A 19,243-nucleotide genomic window follows, 5' to 3' on the forward strand; every position below is an offset into this window, starting at 1 on the left:
TGGCCCTTATTCAAAAGCATTTTATAGAAGAGTCACTGGACCTGAAATGTTAACTCTGCTTTCTCTTCATAGATGCTGCTGATTTTCTTCAGCAATTTCTATTTTTTTTGTTTCAGATTTCTAGTATCTGCAGTCTTTTTTTTCCATCATATTGTATCTGTCATTATGTGACTTCTTATTGTTTTTAGTTTTGTGCTGAACTGCTAATTCATTAGTAGTGATTTTCATGCCAGATCTTAAAACAGACGTCATTCTTAGGTATTGAATAATCAAGCATTTAATAGACTAGTTGCTTTATTGTTGATTTATTACTAACTTGTGTACTGTTTTTAATAACTATTCTTTAGCACTGTACCACTACCTGCCTGGATTGAAAATTATTTGAATTTCTGCCAACCATAATTTCTGCAGCATAAATGGAGTCTATTATCTTGATTAATTTTGTTTAGGGACTTCTAAAATATAACCTTTGTTTTCTTTCTCTGTTTCTCCAGGGTGCTGAATTGAGAAAACCAAATCAGCACAAACCTGCAACAGGATTTGGTGGAATACAAAATTCAACCTTTGGCTCATCTGGTAATTATTAATGTGCAATTACAATATGAATGTTTTAAATAAATTTACTTATGTAAAATAGAAGCTTTTTAAAATTTCTGAAAAGTGATGTTAGTTAATTTCCTGTATCACTTTGGACTGTCATCTGCTTAAAAAGCCAGAAGATTGATCTGTGGTCACCAAACTAACACTTTAATCTGTTTTGACTAGATACGTTTTTAGAATATTTGTACTATAAAATGTTGAATTTCAGTTAAACCTTTGAGGAATGCAACTCTTAACATAATGCTGGGGAACTGGGCACTTGGGGCTGTGTGGGAGTCTTGAGAATCTGTGCTGTTTAGTGTTGATTAATGCTAAAAGGGAGATGCCTCTAGTATGTAATATAAAACTTTCTTGTGGCTCCAAACTGTATCACTCCTGATGGGAAGAATACAATTCAAGATGTTCATGACAAATTAAGTCACATATTATCATCCATCTGTAATTCCTTAATGTAGGTATTAGGGTACAGTAGTTGGAAAATTCTTTGCACAAGAGGGCCTTCATATCAAGTTATACATCAGTGCCAAAATGCTTAACAGTACCAATGAAAGTAAACTATTTTATAATGTAAGTTCATTCTATATTTCCAACTAAAGAGGAGATGATTTGGTCCATCCCTAACGCAGCAGTGTTCAGAGTTAATAAAATGTGAGGCTGGATGAACACAGCAGGCCCAGCAGCATCTCAGGAGCACAAAAGCTGACGTTTCGGGCCTAGACCCTTCATCAGTGTTCAGAGTTATTAATTTAGTCCTTTTTCCAGCATTTGTTTCAAAAATATCATCTTGTTTGCACATTGAGCCGTCTTCTCTCAAAACTGGTATGGATTGTGTTACGGTTCACATTTAAAATTTCTTTTTTTTTGCTACTGTAACCTAGATTGCTCATCTGTTCTGTGCTGATATGCTTAATTCACTAACTATTTGAGTGTTTCTTAATCATTTGAGACTGCTGGTCTAATTTTTAGGGACTAATTGTGTGGATTATGCCTACTACTATTGAAATAAATGAAACCTCTGGAATTTTCATTTCCACAGTTTCCCAAGTCAATTTTATGTGGCCTGTAACGCTAATGAATAGGTTATAAGTAAAGCAGTTGTGTGTTCATGTCAATTTTGAGATCTCTTTCCCTCTGGCTTACTGAAATTATGTGTCTCACATAGGTTTTGTTTCTTTCCTAAGGTTTTGCCTCCAGCTCTGTAAGCAGCAGCTCATTTAGCTTCAAACCAAGTGTTGGATTTGGCACTGCCACAACAACATCACTATTTGGAAATTCTTCAGCACCTCTGTCAGGATTTGAAACCAAACCAGCTGCATCTTCCTCTGTGTTTGGAAATTCATCAACATTTGCATTTAACACTTCCACACCAGTTTCAGCCAGTGGTGCTTTCAGTGGCTCTGCTACCAGTTCAACTCCAAATGCCCCAGTGTTTGGAAGTTCTGCTCCATTTGGAAGCAACCCAACAATGGGTTCCCCTGGTTTTGGGGGTTCTGCACCTGCTCAAGTACCAACATCCTCAGCATTTGGGAGTACCGTAACAACAACAGCAACACGTGTTTTTGGGGGAAATGTAATTGCACCAGCAAATTCTTTTGGGAGCAAAGCAACAACAGCGACAACAAATGTTTTTGGGAGTGCTGCAGCATCTGTACCTCAGTCCCAGAACATTCCTGTTGGCAATAATCCAGTCAGTGGAAATGATAAATTGTATACACCTCGGACAGAACTCTCAGCAGATGACTTACAAGAATTTGAAGCAAAGAAGTTCACTTTAGGAAGGATCCCTTTAAGGCCACCACCCATCGAACTTCTAAATGTGTAAATTTGACTAAGTAATAATTACGTTGATTACATACCATCATTCTTTTTAGACCAGAAAATATGCTTTTGAATTTATTTTAACTCTTGCTATATCTATTAATATCCACAATATTAGGGATTTAACATTGTAGTAATTTATTGGATAGATTATTATTTCTTTTTCTACCAACACTTTTCATGCTTTCTTCAATTTCCCCAACTAAAAAAAATCACAAAAATCAGTAAATTGCACGGCTCTGTTTGGTAAAACTAAAATAAATGCACCAGTAGTTATTCCTGTACCAGAAATATGTGCTGTTCTGAGGGAGGTGTGCAGAGTGATAAATGATTCATTTGTACCAGTGACTAGGGGGGAAGAAGGTGAATATATTAATGAATGTTGGAAGCACTGAAACTTGGAGTTATAATTTGCAAGCTGCAAATTTACTGTAAGCAGAAAAGATATTAATTTCCCTTAGCTTAAAGTCTGAATTTTTCTTGAGCTGCCTTTTGGATAAATTATTTCAACAGGAAAGATTGTATGTTGTATACAACTTTTTAAAAATAAGTTTAAATGCATTTTTTAATTTTAGTTTATTTAACTATCTACAGTACTGATTGTAATTGTTCAAAGAAATACTTTTATTTTACAAAAACATGGTATTTTAAATTTCATGTATAAATATGCACAGCAGGAGTGTTTTCATTTTGATACATCCTAGGAACACAGATTGTCTACTTATCCCAAATAAAATGTATACTGTAATTTGCCTGATTTGACCTTTATATATGAAAACCTGATAATCATCCATGCCCACAATTCTTGTATTTTTGTACTTTTTTTAAGCCTTATAATTATGAAATTGAAGCTTATATAGTTTACACATTCTTGTGACTCAAATTATTACTTGAGTGCTAGTTCTAGATCTGTTCATTTTAGAAAGGAAAAGCAAGTTATTTAACATATTGCCAGGAAGTCTCAAATCCCTTCACAATCAATGAATTACTAATGGTAACTGATGTATGAGTGTTCATCTGTTGTATGTAGGGTTTTGTTCGTTCGCTCATTTTGCTGCTTTTAGTACTTTTATATGAGCTATTTAGCAAATCAAAATAAAGTGCCAAATACAGAATTATATATTGTTTATATTTACTATGATCAAAATATTTATGAATTGAGTTGGCCATTTCTTTGGAGAGGATAAACACATTCTTCATTCATTTTACAAATTTTTTTCTATGGTATTAATCATGTAATTCAATGTTTTAAAGGCTGCAATTCTTTTATTTTTGTCTCTTCATTAGTGAGCCCATTTCTCCCTCATGAACAGAAGAAAATACCTACCATATCAGCACTTCCAAGGAATTATTTGTACATCTGAAGATGTTCTTGTTCATCTACATCTTTTATTTGTTTTTTCCATTATATACTGTACTCAACTATTTTTCTCCCAAATGCACTACCTTCCATCTTCCTGCAACATATACAGTGAATTTCTCTACATCATCCTGAAGAATTCTAAAGTTAGTTTGGCCATTTGCCAAACTAACAAGTACTTAAGTTTGTCTACATAGAACAAATGATAATGGAAGATGATAAATATACTACCAAAGTCAGAAGCTGGGATGGAAATATCCATCATCTTGAAATAGATTTTGGTTATGTCAGCAATATAATTCAGGTTTAAAAGAAGGAGAAAATCTTTTAAAATTGTTCTTATACATTTCACTTTATGGCTCAGAGACCAATTTATACTGAACTTTATGATGTGTTTTTAAAGATGAGAGGAGGGGGAGAATTTTAGAGAAAAGTTTGGGTATATGCGTGGTTGGTTAAAAGAGTGCTCAAGCAGACCAATCTGCCATCTAATTTTACCATGTGTGTTCAGCTGTGTGCATGAAACCTCATGCGAGGCAGGCTGCCAATTGAAATATAGTAAAGGCAATTAACTCCTACATGGTTTTTCACTTTACCTTGGAATTATTGGGTTTCCTTGAAATCCCCAGTGAAAGGGAGAACAGGAAATTGAAGGGTCCAAACAAATAGCAGGTAAAATTCCTGTTTAGTAATTAGACTTCCTTGTTGTTTCTTTGCCTAATTGAAAGATTCTGTTCATAGGAATTGCTCTGAGATTTAGGTTTTTTTTAAGTATCTTGTGGTTGACTTCCAGTAGTTCACTGGCCATTTCCATTGAGCCTTGTGTGGCTGATGTACATTGCACATCTTGTCTATCCAGGAAGCGTGCTACCTATGCAGACCAAGATGAATTGCAGCAATATGAGAAATGCTAGCAAAATACGAGCGTCCTGATTAACCTGCTGCTTCGAGGGATAAAGGATAAACATAAAAAAGAAAAGCAGGAATAGGCCATTCAGCCCACGAACCCACTCTGTCCTTGAACGTGATAATGGCTAATTCTCTATCTCAATGCCTTACTCCTGATCTCTTTCCATACTACTTGACATCGTAGAGGCTTAGCTGCCGAAGGAGTCTGTTCATCCCATAATATCTGCCCTAGTGAATAAAGTTCAATAAAAATGTAGACAGGGACTTGAACCCTAGCCCTTCAGATTCATAATATTTTTCAAGGAGATAGCTAATGCTTTTGTTCTAGGTAAGTCAAGCTTTCTGTACTAGTCACTTCTCAAAGCAGAATTAGTAGTTTTCTCCCTAAATATGAGGGTTACTCTCAGAAGGCCTGTGAAGACATTGATGCCTGTTTTTGAGATACAATTGTCATGAAGAAAGCTCAAGAATCTGAATGTGTTTTACCTATCTGTACGTGAGAATGACCTTCAGCATTTAGCAGTTAGAGTTTGAGAGTCAAAATGGTCTGCAGTACCTTGTACGGCATAATGCAATAGCAAGGGTTGGAGTTTCAAGAGGACAGAACTGAGGGTCCTATTGATTCTTAGAAGAGGAGGGCTTTAATCGGTGAGGGCACTAGTAGCATCACACAGGGTTGCCTAGGATGGCCTAAGTCAGACAGTGTTCAATGAGTCTGAAGCAATGCACCCATCCGGTATTTTGAAAGTTTGCCAACACCCATCCTGCAATCCCTCAACATAGCAATCCCACAATTTAAAAAAAAATCAATCATTTTTAACTCTTGTCTTACCATTCATTACAAGAGAGAAGGCCATGTGCCAAAAAATGGGTAATATTGGAAATGCTGCAAAAAGTATAAGAGAGCAATTAATCAGTTACTAATGTAAAATTATGTTAACATTCATGTGTAAGATCCTTGTGTGGCAACAGACATTTAAAACTTTTCCTACTGCTCCTGTTTAGTGCAATCTCTATTTCAGCAATTTGCTTGTATCCCTTATTACAGACATATGTCTGGCCAATGTACATTAGATCTTGCTGTTTTTATGATAGCACTAAATATGAGCTATCAAATTTTTACTTCCATCATTTGGTTATTACATCTGCAGCCTTACATGGACTTAAATTGTTTTTTAACAAAATAATGTGGACTGAAATGGCTGCAGTGGTCACCTGGCCACAAATCAAAGCAAACATTGTGAGACTCGTCTAGAATAAAGAAAACCACCCACAATTAAATTACTAATTTATCTAAGGACATTGAAACCAGGCAACTCAGTCAGCAACAAGAAATTCACATGACATGTTTTAAGTTGCATGTGTGATAATTTCACATATTGAGAGCTGAAAGGCTTGCTTGCTTGTTAATCAGCTTGGACAGACAATAGAGTTGGATTTGCAATATAGACTGGACTATATTTCAACAGCTGCGTTTAGATTAGATTCCCTACAGTGTGGAAACAGGCCCTTCAGCCCAACAAGTCCACACTGCCCCTTGAAGCATCCCACCCAGACCCATCCCCCTATAACCTTCACACCCCTGAACACTATGGGCAATTTAGCACGGCTGACCCACCTAGCCTGCACATCTTTGGGCTGTGGGAGGAAACCCACACAGACCCAGGGAGAATGTGCAAACTCCGCACAGACAGTCACACGAGGCTGGAATCAAACCCGGGTCCTTGGTGCTGTGAGGCTGCAGTGCTAACCACTGAGCCACTGTGCCAGGTGATAGAGAAAAAAATAAATTTGTGACAAAAGCTGGAACTGTCTCTTTTCCAACCTGTGTTTTTCATCATCTCAGAATATAGCTTCTAGAGAAAGGGCAAACTGTTCACCGAGAACTCAAGCATATCTATAGGAGATAATAACATCCTTCTTTATTTCATCCAAGAGCACCTTGATAACTGGTTCCTTCATTGAAAAGAGATTGGGCAGACTGGAGTTGTTTCCTTTAGAGCAGAGGAGAGTGAGGGGAGGCACAGTATAAAACTATGAGAGGCCTGCACAGGGTAAGCGGGAAGAAACTTTTCCCCTGGTGAAGGGCTCAATGACCGGGGGCATAGATCTAAAGTAATGGGCAGGAGGGTTAGAGGAGATGTGAGGAATTTTTTTTCCACCCAGACCGCCAGTGGGAATCTGGAAATTACTGACTATAGCGTAGTAGAGACAGAAACCCCCATATCAGGTAAGAAGTATTTAGATATACATGGCTATGGGCCAAATACTGAAAAATGGGATTGGGGCAGTTAGGTGGTTGTTTTTGACCAGCACAGACTTGATGGATAGAAAGGCATTTTTCTGTACTATAGGCCCTATGAAGGGCGGCACGGTGGCTCAGTGGTTAGCACTGCAGCCTCACAGCTCCAGGGACCCAGGTTCGATTCCAGCCTTGGGTGACTGTGTGGAGTTTGTACATTCTCCCCGTGTCTGCATGGTTTCCTCCGGGTGCTCCGGTTTCCTCCCACAGTCCAAAGATGTGCAGGTTAGGTGGATCGGCCGTGCTAAATTGCCCGTAGTGTTCAGGGGTGTGTGGGTTATAGGGGGATGGGTCTGGGTGGGATTCTTCAAAGGGCGGTGTGGACTTGTTGGGCCGAAGGGCCTGTTTCCACACTGTAGGTCATCTAAAAAAAATCTATAATAGCACCAATACTGATTCCACTTCTTGGTCTTCCCAGCACTAACTGCAGAAGTCTGAGATGCAGAGGGACTTAGGTGTTATGGTGCTTGAGTCATAAAATGTTAGTATGCAGGCACAGCAAATAATCAAGAAAGTTGCAAGCTTTTACTATGACAGGAATGGAACAATAAACTAGGGATATTATGCTTTGGTTATGCATGATTTGATATCAAATTTGAAACTACGTTTCAAATACTGGGTTTAGTTTCGGTCTCCTGGAAGTTGTGGAAGCAAGGTCATTGGGGTCATTTAAGAGACTGCTGGACATGCATATGGTCACAGAAATTTGAGGGTGCATACATGAGGATCAATGGTCGGCACAACATTGTGGGCTGAAGGGCCTGTTCTGTGCTGTACTGTTCTATGTTCTATGAATGGAAGATGTACATGCATTGGTTCAGTGGAGGTTTAATTGATATCGGTAATAAGCAGGATGTCTTACGAAGATGCATTGGACATGTTAGTCTTGCTTCCACTGGAGTTTAGAAGAGTAAAGGATGAACTGACTGACGTGTATAAGATTCTGAATGGTTTTGACAAGGTGGATGCAAAAACCAGGTTTCCTCTTGTGAATCAGTCCAGGACAGTGTCTTAAAATTAAGAGTTGCCTTTTTAGGACAGAGATGAAAAGAATCTTAGAGACATTGGAACTCCCTGGCTCAGATGGTGGTTGGAGGTTGGTCATTGAATATCTTTAGATAGAGGTGGATAGATTCTTGTTCGGCAGAGGAATCAAGGACTGATAAGTATTGACCAGAATGTGGACTTCAGAACACCAACTGATCAATCATGATCTAATGAGTGGTGGAGCAGGATCAATGAGTTGAGTGGTCTACTTCTGCTCCTATTTTGTATATTCATATGTTAGTAAACACAGAATATTCTGGAATAAAATAAGCAGATTGACTGCATATGTTGACCAAATCAGGTGAAGTTAACATTTCAGGTCAATGACCTTCCATCAGAAGCAGTTGGTTAGGCAATTTCTGTAGTAATTGGTCATTAATCTGAAATATTAATTAAACCTATACTTGCTCTCATCACAGACCTGCTAAATGTTCAGTTACACAAGATTTTAAATAAGGTATTTTACTTTTTGTTCTACTTATTGTTTGTCTGAAAATAATGATTTAATTAATCATTGCCCTTTTATGTATAAGTGAAAAATACCGTTTGCACATAATATACCAGCTTAGAAATTTGCTGGGAAAATAATGGCAATTTAAATCTGAAAACTTATTCGTGTTCAAAAATTCTATGAAATTATGGCAAGCAAGAAATAGACCATGAATTGCAAATTACTACAAATTGGTACACTCGTTAAGCTGCATTGCTATTACTTTACAAAAACCAAAGATTGCCATCACCTGCCCATGTGATTGGAAAAATTGTTGCATCTGCAAAGTTGAAACAAATCAAATTCACAAGGGGAAGTTAGGGCAAATGTCCAAGATGTAAGAACCTTCTAATTAGCAAGTTTTCCATTTTGCAATGCCATTCAAATTCGGAGGTCCAAAGGGGAACAACCGAAACAAAAGTCTTATTCTTATAGATATATATAGTTTCCAGAAGCTCTTAAGAAGTTATATTGAAAAATATGATTTTTCATATCTATCTTTTTTTCTCACTTCATTAATTCAATCCTTCTTGCCAGCTTTAATTCTTTTTCTGTATAAAGTCTAATTCTATTTCTGGCATGGATGTTCCTGTTACTTTTTCCTTTAAATTTCATTGAGATGGTTTAGCCATTCACCAAGAGTCCAAATGCCTCTTTAACTTTGAACAGCTCACAATTCCAGCAGTTTGCAGCACAAAACGTTTTTAACTAAAGGAGCATACATTTCTAATATATAACTTGGAAGGGTTCAGAAATGATTTACAAGGGTGTCGCCAGGATTGGAGGGTTTGACCTATAGGGAGAGGCTGAATAGGCTGGGTCCATTTTTCCTGGAGCATCGCAGGCTGAAGGGTGCCCTTGTAGAGGTTTATAAAATCATGAGGGGCATGGATAGTGTAAAATAGACAAAGTCTTTTCCCCAGGGTGGGGGCGTCCAAAACTCGAGGGCATTGGCTTAAGATGCGAGGGGAAAGATTTAAAAGGGACCTCAGGGGCAATTTTTTCATGCAGTAGGTGGTACGTGTATGGAATGGGCTGCCAGAGGAAGTGTTGGAGGCTGGTACAATTCCAACATTCAAAAGACATCTGAATGAGTATATAAATAGGAAGGGCTTAGAGGCATATGGGCCAAATGCTGGGAGATGGGACTAGAGTTAGGATATCTGGTCGGCCTGGATGAGTTGGAACAAAGGGTCTGTTTCTGTGCTGCACATCTGTATGACTCTATGACTCTATAACTCTGTGTAACTCAGCAACAAATGCATATGGAAGTCATTTTATTGTCCAAGAATATAAAGCAGATTAGATGGTTTACGTAAATATTGCAGTTTAAAACATCTTTGTGTAAATGTTTTATCTTCATTTAGCTTCAGTTAAAACAAATGATGGAGATGGTAAAGATAATGTTTTTTTTATTCTGTTTGTATTGTCAATATGTATATCAGCAAAGCAGTAACTGTTCTTTATACTGTCATTTGTCTTCCACTGATGTTCAAAACTATTTCTCCTGCAAATGATAACATTTTACTGAGCTATTATGAAGATTATTGGGGGAATAAGCCTCATTTCATACTAAGACGTAATAGGACACAAGGACATAGAATCATAGAATCGCAAGAGTGTGGAAACAGCCATTCAGCCCATCGAATCAACAGTGAACCTCTGAAAAGCATCCTACCCAGACCCACCCCCTACCCTATTGTTGTAACCCTGCATTTTTCATGGGTAAACCTCCTAAGCCTGCACATCCCTAAACACTGTGGGCAATTTACCGTGACCAATGCACCTAGCCTGAGCATCTTTGAACTGTGGGAGGAAACCAGAGCACCCAGCAGAAACCCATGCAGCTACAGGGAGAATGTGCAAACTTCACACAGACAGTCACCTGAGGGTGGAATTGAAGTCAGATCCATGGTACTGTCAGGAAACATGGGACATTGGAGAAGGAATAGGTCATTTGGCCTTTCAAGCTGCCCCATAGTTCAGTAAGATCCTGGTTGGTCTGGTTATGGCTTCAACTCCAATTTCCTGACTGCCCTCCATAATCTTTGATTCCTTGCCTGTCAAAAATCCATCTCAATTAGCCTTGAATAAATTTAATAGCACAGCCCTCACTCTTTTCTTGGGAAGAAAATTCCAGACGAACTACATTCTGAGAGAAAATAATTCTCCTCATTTCCTTCTTAAAAGAGAGGCATCTCACCATTAAATTTGTGGTTAGCACTGCAGCCTCACAGTGCCAGGGACCCCGGTTCGATTCCAGCCTCGGATAACTGTCCGTGCGGAGTTTGCACATTCTCCCCGTGTCTATGTGGGTTTCCTCCGGGTGCTCCGGTTTCCTCCCACAGTCCAAAGATGTGCGGGCTAGGTGGATCGGCCATGCTAAATTGCCCATAGTGTTCAGGGGTGTGTGGGTTATAGGGGGATGGGTCTGGGTGGGATGCTCTGGGGGACAGTGTGCATTTGTTGGGCCGAAGGGCCTGTTTCCACACTGTGGGGAATCTAATCTAAGTTGTATCCCACAATGGGAAATAGAATGTTGCATAATACCTGTACTTGGTGTTATTAGGATCGACTTCTGACTAATGTAAGTATGATATCTGAACTAATGAAGGTCATGAAACACACTAGTTGATTTCAATTAGGGAAGACACTTGATACAATTAAATCATGTGTCCCTGTGGTCTGACCATGAGATTTCTATTTGCTTTATGCTTTAACATTCACATGATGATTAAGGAAAACAAGCAAAATTGTTAGACCTATCATGTGGATGTAGTATGACTTGCTGTCTCACATTATCCAAGCGAGGGCCTTCTCTCCCACAATCATAAGTTCACTTAACTATAATTTCTCGTTGATATTTCATGAGTATAGGTCTTATTATTATATTTTCTGTGATGTAGTTAGTCACCTACAACTGTATAATTAACAAATTATTTAAATTTCTCTCCATATAACACGATCACTGTTCTATCTGACTCTCAAAGCAAACCTTTACAGAGCATCTGAGATAATGGGATGAGTGATAATGGGAACTGCAGATGCTGGAGAATCCAAGATAACAAAGTGTGGAGCTGGATGAACACAGCAGGCCCAGCAACATCTCAGGAGCACAAAAGCTGACGTTTCGGGCCTAGACCCTTCATCAGTGAGGGGGATAGGGAGAGGGTTCTGGAATAAATAGGGAGAGAGGGGGAGGCAGACTGAAGATGGATACAAGAGCAGATAGGTGGAGAGGAGGGTATAGGTGGGGAGGTAGGGAGGGGATAGGTCAGTCCGGGGAGGACGGACAGGTCAAGGAGGCGGGATGAGGTTAGTAGGTAGGAAATGGAGGTGTGGCTTGAGGTGGGAGGAGGGGATAGGTGAGAGAAGAACAGGTTAGGGAGGCGGGCATGAGCTAGGCTGGTTTTGGGATGCAGTGGAGGGAGGGGAGATTTTGAAGCTTGTGAAGAACACCTCCGCTCGGTTCACAATAAACAACTGCACCTCCCAGTCGCGAACTATTTTAACTCCCCCTCCCATTCCTTAGATGACATGTCCATCCTGGGCCTTCTGCAGTACCACAATGATGCCACCCGAAGGTTGCAAGAACAGCAACTCATATTCCGCTTGGGAACCCTGCAGCCCAATAGTATCAATGTGGACTTCACAAGCTTCAAAATCTCCCCTCCCCCCACTGCATCACAAAACCAGCCCAGCTCGTCCCCTCCCCCCACGGCATCCCAAAACCAGCCCAGCTCGTCCCCACCTCCCTAACCTGTTCTTCCTCTCACCTATCCCCTCCTCCTACCTCAAGCCGCACTTCCATTTCCTACCTACTAACCTCATCCCGCCTCCTTGACTTGTCCGTCCTCCCCGGACTGCCCTATCCCCTCCCTACCTCCCCACCTATACTGTTCTCTCCACCTATCTTCTCTTCTATCCATCTTCAGTCCATCTCCCCCTCTCTCTCTATTTATTTCAGAATCCTCTCCCCATCCCCCTCTCTCTGATGAAGGGTCTAGACCCGAAACGTCAGCTTTTGTGCTCCTAAGATACTGCTTGGCCTGCTGTGTTCATCCAGCTTCACACTTTACAGAGCACCTATTATGTTTATAAGACTGCATTAACTAATATTGCCTTATTTGATTTGTTTCTGCATCAGGCCCATAATCCTAGAATGGTTATAGCATAGAAGATCATTTGGGGACTTCTGTATGCATCGCATACACAAATCTCCTTCCCCTGCCCTTTCCTGCAATCCTTCAAATTTGTGCTCTGTGGCTGCATTTCAGAGCCACGAATGAATTATTCTCTCAGGTAATGCATTCCAGATCTTAACAACTTACTGCATATAAACGTTGTTTCTGAAGAAGGGTCTACACCTGAAACATCAGGCTTCCTGCTCCTCTGTAGCTGCTTAGCCTGCTGTGTTCACCCAGCTGTACGCCTTGTTATCTCAGATTCTCCAGCGTCTGCAGTCCCTAATTTGTCTTGTTCCATATATTGTTCTTCTGCCAAGGAAAGCTAAATCATCTGCTTCTTGATAATATCAGCCAAAGGGAACAGTTTTTGCCCATCTATCCTTTTCAGACTCCCTTTGATTTTGACCAACTTTCCTAAACCTCCTCTAAATCGTATTGTTTTCTCCAAGTAGAACAATCTCAGATTCTGCTTACATAATTGATGTACTTCATCACAGTAACACTTCTCATAAATCTTTTCTGCATCCTGTCGAAAACTTTCACAACCTTTCTAAAGGGTGCTGTCCAGAATTGGAAGCAATACTTTAGCCATGACAAAACCACAGTTTCATTGTCGTTCTTCTTTGTAACTTTCTTGCTTTTGTACTCTATTCCTCTATATCTGAAGTTCAGAATCTCACAAGCCCTTTTAAATGCTTTCTGGTACCTTCAACCATCAGTGCAAATAAACACAAGTATAAATTTACGAAAACATATCAAGATAATCACTCGTCTAGAACCAATCCTTGAGAATATCCACTGTACACTGTCCTCCATTTTGAAAACAACTGTTTACTACTACTTTCTGCTGCCTGTCACTTGATAGCCTTCATATCCATTTTGGCACATAGGCCCAATCTTCTGCTTTCTGAGGCAATGGAAATAATGCTGGGTATGATGACTTAAGTGGACAAGGGTCCAAAAATAGGATTCTCACTGCCAAGATAAACTTCAGCAATGAATTGCCCCCTCGTCTGAAGCCAGCCAAATTTCTTGGCTTCAATTGGAGAGGAGCCTGTCTACATGCATTTGTAACTCTTTAAGTATAAAACCAATGGAAATAACATTGCTTTCCCAATGAATTTCTGCCCAGTTGAGGGACTCGACATTTCAGAAACCTGACTGCATGTAGCAAGTGTGTATCTGTTGAGTTCGTCTTCGACCTCCAGTTCAAGTGCGTGCTTTACTTTGGCTGTCTCAAGGGAAGTGTTGTAAATGTTCGATGCCTTCATTTCTGTTGTAAGCCCTACAAGTGCAGTGAAAGCACCCAAGGGGACCAAGGCAGGAAGTGTACCTGGGCCATTAGAGAACCGAAACAGAGAATGGCAAAGTTTCATAGCTAAGAAAACAATAAGGGGGAGAAGAGGAAACATGAGAGTAAGCTAGCTAGTAATATGAAAAGAGATTGAAAGACCATTTTTTTCCATATCTCAAAGGTAAGAGAGAGGCAAAATTTGACATTGGATGACAGAAAAATGAGGATGGAGAAGTAGTAACAGGGAACAAAGAAATGGGGGAACTGCTTACCTCAGTTTTCACAGTGGAAGACATACGAGAGCTTCAAGAAACTCAGGCAGCAAATCATTGAGATGGTGCTGGGAAAGCTGAAAGGTCTGAGAGTGGACAAGTCACCCAGACTTCTGAAGAAGATAGCTGAGGAGATTGTAGGGGCATCGGCCGTGATCTTTCAGGAATGACTGGCATCAGGAAGGATAACAGAGGGATCAGAAAATGGATACTGTGAGATCGCTGTTTATGAAAGGAAGAGGAAAAAGTCAGGAAATTATAGGCCATCTGCCTGACCTCAGTCATTGGTAAGATGTCAGAGCCCATTATTAAGGATAAGATTGCTGAGTAGTTACAAGTGCATGGTAACATAGAGCTGAGTCAGCACAGATTTTTCAAGGAGAGGTCATGCTTGACCATTCTGTTAGAATTCTCTGAGGATGTAACAAGCAAGTTAAACAATGGAGAACCAGTAGACGTAATCTATTTGGATTTCCAGGAGACCAGGTAGCACACAGGAAGCTACTAAATACAGGAAAACCTCATGGTGTTTGGAAGCAAGGTACTGATAGAGGATTGGCTGACTGACGGAAGGCAAAGAGTAGGGATGTTTTTCAGGATGGCAATCGGTGACTAGTGGAATTCACAGGGGTCACTATAGGGACCACTACTTCTCACATTATACATTAATCATCTGGACAAAGGAACTGAGGGCATTGATGTTAAGTTTGCAACCAATACAACGATAGGTGGAGGGGCAGGTAGTGGTGAGGAGGTAGGGAGGCAGCACAAGGACTTAGACAAGCCAGGAGAATAGGCAAAGAAGTGACGGATGAAATACAATGTGGGGAAAATATAGGGTTATGCACTTTGGTAGGATGAATGGGGGCATAGACTATTTCCTGAATGGGGAAAGACTTCAGAAACATGATGCACAAGGGGACTTGGTACCCCTAGTTAATGATTCTCTTAAGGTTAACATGCAGGTTTAGTTGGCAATTAGGAAGACAAATGAACTGCTAGCATTCTTGTCAGGAGGGCTAAAATACAAGAGCAGAGATGTACTGCTGAGGGTGGATAAGGCTCTGACCAGTCAGCGTTTGGAACATAGTGAGCAGTTTGGGCACCATATCAAAGGAAGGATGTACTGACCTTGGAGTGTGTCCAGAGGTAGTTTACGAGAATGAAGGATTTGTCATATGAAGAGCAGTTGTCGACTCTGAGTCAGCACTCAAAGGTGTTTGAAAGTGTGATGAGTGATCCAATTGAAATTTACAGAATACTGGGTGGCCTGGATAGAGTAGACATGAAGAAGGTGTTTCCCCTAATAGGAGAGGCTAGGACCTGAGGGCACAGCCTCAGAATTAACGAGACGACCATTTAAAATTGAGAGGAGGAGGGATTTCTTCAGTCAGAGTGTGGTTAATCTGTAGGTTGCTACAGAGGACTGTGGAAGCCGAGTCATTGAGCATATTTAAGACAGAGGTAGACAGGCTCTTGATTGATAAGAGTATTAAGGGTAAGGGGAGAAGGCAGTAGAATTGAGAAGCAAATCAACCATGATCAAATAGCAGAACAGATACGATGGGCTGAATGGCCTAGTTCTGGTCCTATATCTTGTAGTTATCAGTGCATGCAGATGACCTCTTAGCAAATGTTTCATTTCAAAGCCGTATCAACTGCTTGGAACAATTTAAATAACATCACAATGACCGTTGTGCATAGGAAGACATTGCTGGGGCTAAAAGATGATTCAGCAGTAGTAAATGCCTCTTTGTTGATGGCAAACAAATGGCCTTAAGCCACAGAGCAATGCAGATTCACATGGAGTGCATGCTAATTGTGGACCTTCACGGAAAATGTAGCAGGGGAAAATGTGAAAATGGATCTTTGTCTCCACAAAGGCTGTATGGTGATTGCTCTTACTAACAGATTAATGAAGTTGAGGATCAGGTAAACTTTCTCCTCACCTGCAGCAGACCCAATCTAGCACCCACATCCTTGAGGACTCGACCTGTTCTTTGGCTCACAAGCTTCCTCCTCATACGTGGCTCAGGCCACAGCCTCTTTCGTTGAGCTGGCTCTTTGGTTCCACTTCATAAAGGAAATAATTAATTGTTGAAGATGCATAATCGGTTATGCAAACTAGTATGCTTGCCTTAATGTACATTCCAGACAAGCAGAATGCAATGTTGCTACTGGTTTACTGGACATTCCTGTCTCCCCATTGCCACTAATACAGTCCCAACTTTCCCCAGAGAACTCTACTCCCCGTTCCTGCAAGGGCGTGAGGATCTTTATAAAAAACCAAAAAAACTGCAGATGCTATAAATCAGGAATAAAAACAAAGTTGTTGGAAAAGGTCAGCAGGTCTGGCAGCATCTGTGAAGCATAAAACAGAGTTAACATTTCAGGTCCGGTGACCCTTCCTCAGAATCTTTACGTCTGGCACTCTCCATAGGTTGTGGCCCTCTCTCCACAGTTGTGGTCCAGCTTTTCTGGCAATGAGGTAAAGAAAAGAATTGAATGTGACAGCTGTATCTTCTGTAAAAGTCTGTGAGGGTGCATAACCATAGTGAGTAGTCAATAAAAAACAAAAAAAAACGTAAGAACTGTGGATGCTGTAAATCAGAAACAAAAACAAAGTTGCTGGAAAAGCTCAGAAGGTCTGGCAGCATCAGTGAAGGAAAAAACAGAGTTAACATTTTGGGTCTATTGACCCTTCCTCAGAACTGAGTAGTCAGATACAATAGTGAGATACTGAGTAGTCATTTGTCAACAGGTGAGTGGGAAGCACTATGCCAAGAAAGATTAGTGGTTTGAAAGCATGAACTGGGTGCGAGTTCAGTGATGTCTTTGTGAGATACCCATACAGTGGCTCTATTAAACTTTGCAACATTATAGGAAAGCATTCACTTCCTTGAAACAATGGTACTTAAATTTGTATATGACAACAAGTTAGCAACAATGCTTTTGTTATAATAACTGGCACATATTTCTAGAATAAAGTCATCACTCTAAATAAAGCTTCAAATGTCTAGAAAGGTCACAACTAAATGGTTGTAAGTTTGTCTCTAACACATTCTCTGCACCTCAAGCAATTCACAGAGTGTGAGATGTTTTGCAATGTGATAACACATAAATGTAAATCTTTATGAAATGAAAATGTTCAGTATTGGATGATTCAGTTGACATAAAGCTCATTACAGTAGCATCCCAAACATTTTCTTCCCAAATATAGCTGCAAATTTTTCCAAAGCCTGAAGCTACAGACACCCCATTCACTTGCAAAGAATGAATTACCACAACTTCAAGTTTTCCTCGTTTCCAATTATCTGACTATTCTGTTATTGGTAGGTATTAAAATGAATTGCTCCCCTATTCTTCCCACTGAGGTATATGGCAGTCTTGAAGGAGTTAGTTCTGGCTGCCTAATGTACCTATTCAGCTATTAGTTATACTCCTACTGGTAACAACCATGTAGCTCAGGTTAGCCTGGTATCTCTTAGGAGATATGAAGTCCCTTACCAAGTGTATCATAGTTTACTAGCCTGAAGCTCATGTTATCTGTTATTTTAGGATGTAATAAATTACTTCATGTTACTCTTCCGCATGCCTCTTCTGCAAATGACTTATTAGTTATTAATACTTCACCATTTAATGATTAAAACCCATAGATTAATATTACAAGAAAGGTTGATGACAGCATATCAACCTAAAGAAGATGCTAGCAAAATCAGGTATGAGCTGAGGACGTCTCTTAAAATGCTAGACTTTGGACAGAAATTTGTAGTCTACATTCAGCAGTGAGATGGGCTGTCCATTTCTAATATCATCCTTTCCCCCTTCTATTGGTAGATGTGGGTGACGCTGCCTTTCCTCACAGATTCCACATGCTCCTGGACAGAATCATACTATCATACACCCTGGTAGGTCCTGGCCAATCAAGTTCCACAGTCTTGAATACAACTTGACTGGTAAGCTGTCCCTTCTGGAAGTTTTATTCTCAAAGAACTCAAGAACCTTTGTCAGCTCATCCAGAGTTAGTGGTTCATCCAGACTCTCCCACTTACTGTTGTCTAAAACCTCAGTGACAGAGGGCAGGAATGACTGGAGTGTTGTGCTGTCTGTGGGCTTCACCTTCATAGAGTTCAGTTTAAAGGATTTTCTGATCCCAAAATGTCAGGCTGCAATTACCTTACTGAGCTGTCTTCTTCCTCCAGGCTACTGATCACAAAGCTCTTTCTGTCTGCCATCTGAAAGAAGGAAAATGAGTATGTCTCATCTTGATCCACTGAGTGGACACTACACTGGTGGATGATCTTAGAGGTCTCTAAGGCTAAGAGCAAGTCTTCCTTTCTTTTCACCTCTTGATAGTCCTCCTTGCCATTAAACCAAATCAAATACAGCCGGAGCAGATGTTGCATACTTTCTCGGACTTGGCCCATTTATCCCTGTTCCTCTCTGATCTTCTAAACACCTTTGAGGGAGAAGAACCTCTTGATGCTTGTCTGATTGACCCCACCAGTATTTTGGTGACTCAAACACAGGCTTCACAATTCTCCAACCTTTGAAATCCATTTCAAGTTCCTCAATGTTTACTACTGCTAGCAGACTTATGTTCAATTTCCATTGCCCCCTGTCCACACCTCTGGTCTTCCTGTAGGGTGCAGTAGTCAGAGAAGAGCACCAGAATGACATTGGTGCATACAACTGTGAATGCACAAATGCAAACAGCAAACAGGCTTTGACCAGATATATAGGCTGCATTCTATCTCTGGTGACGCTTAACAATCTCAAGCCGCTGGTGAGTCTTAACAAGAGGTGCATCTCCTAAATGATAAGATAGAGCTTATTGCATATAAGCAATAGGTTCAATAGGTTACATTAACTAGGATAGGCAAAGGCATAAATACTTAAAACTATCAAGAGGCAGGGGTGACACGCCCAACTCTATAGGTATCTCATGTAAAATATTCTGACTA

The 19,243-nt window shown here is 40.2% G+C and overlaps 1 protein-coding gene across 1 annotated transcript in view; it reads left to right on the top strand.

Moving 5' to 3' along the window:
- nup42 (nucleoporin 42) overlaps positions 1-3,533 on the top strand; it is a 28,008-nt gene extending 24,475 nt beyond the window's left edge. The window contains exons 6-7 of the mRNA XM_048558093.2: positions 495-576; positions 1,782-3,533. Of these exons, the coding sequence (XP_048414050.1) occupies positions 495-576; positions 1,782-2,422 (723 nt within the window). The 3' untranslated portion in view covers positions 2,423-3,533. The remainder of the gene's footprint in view (positions 1-494; positions 577-1,781) is intronic.
- Positions 3,534-19,243: the final 15,710 nt, after the last annotated feature.

The sequence above is a fragment of the Stegostoma tigrinum genome, chromosome 2 (genome assembly GCF_030684315.1).
Source record: "Stegostoma tigrinum isolate sSteTig4 chromosome 2, sSteTig4.hap1, whole genome shotgun sequence".
NCBI lineage: Eukaryota > Metazoa > Chordata > Chondrichthyes > Orectolobiformes > Stegostomatidae > Stegostoma > Stegostoma tigrinum.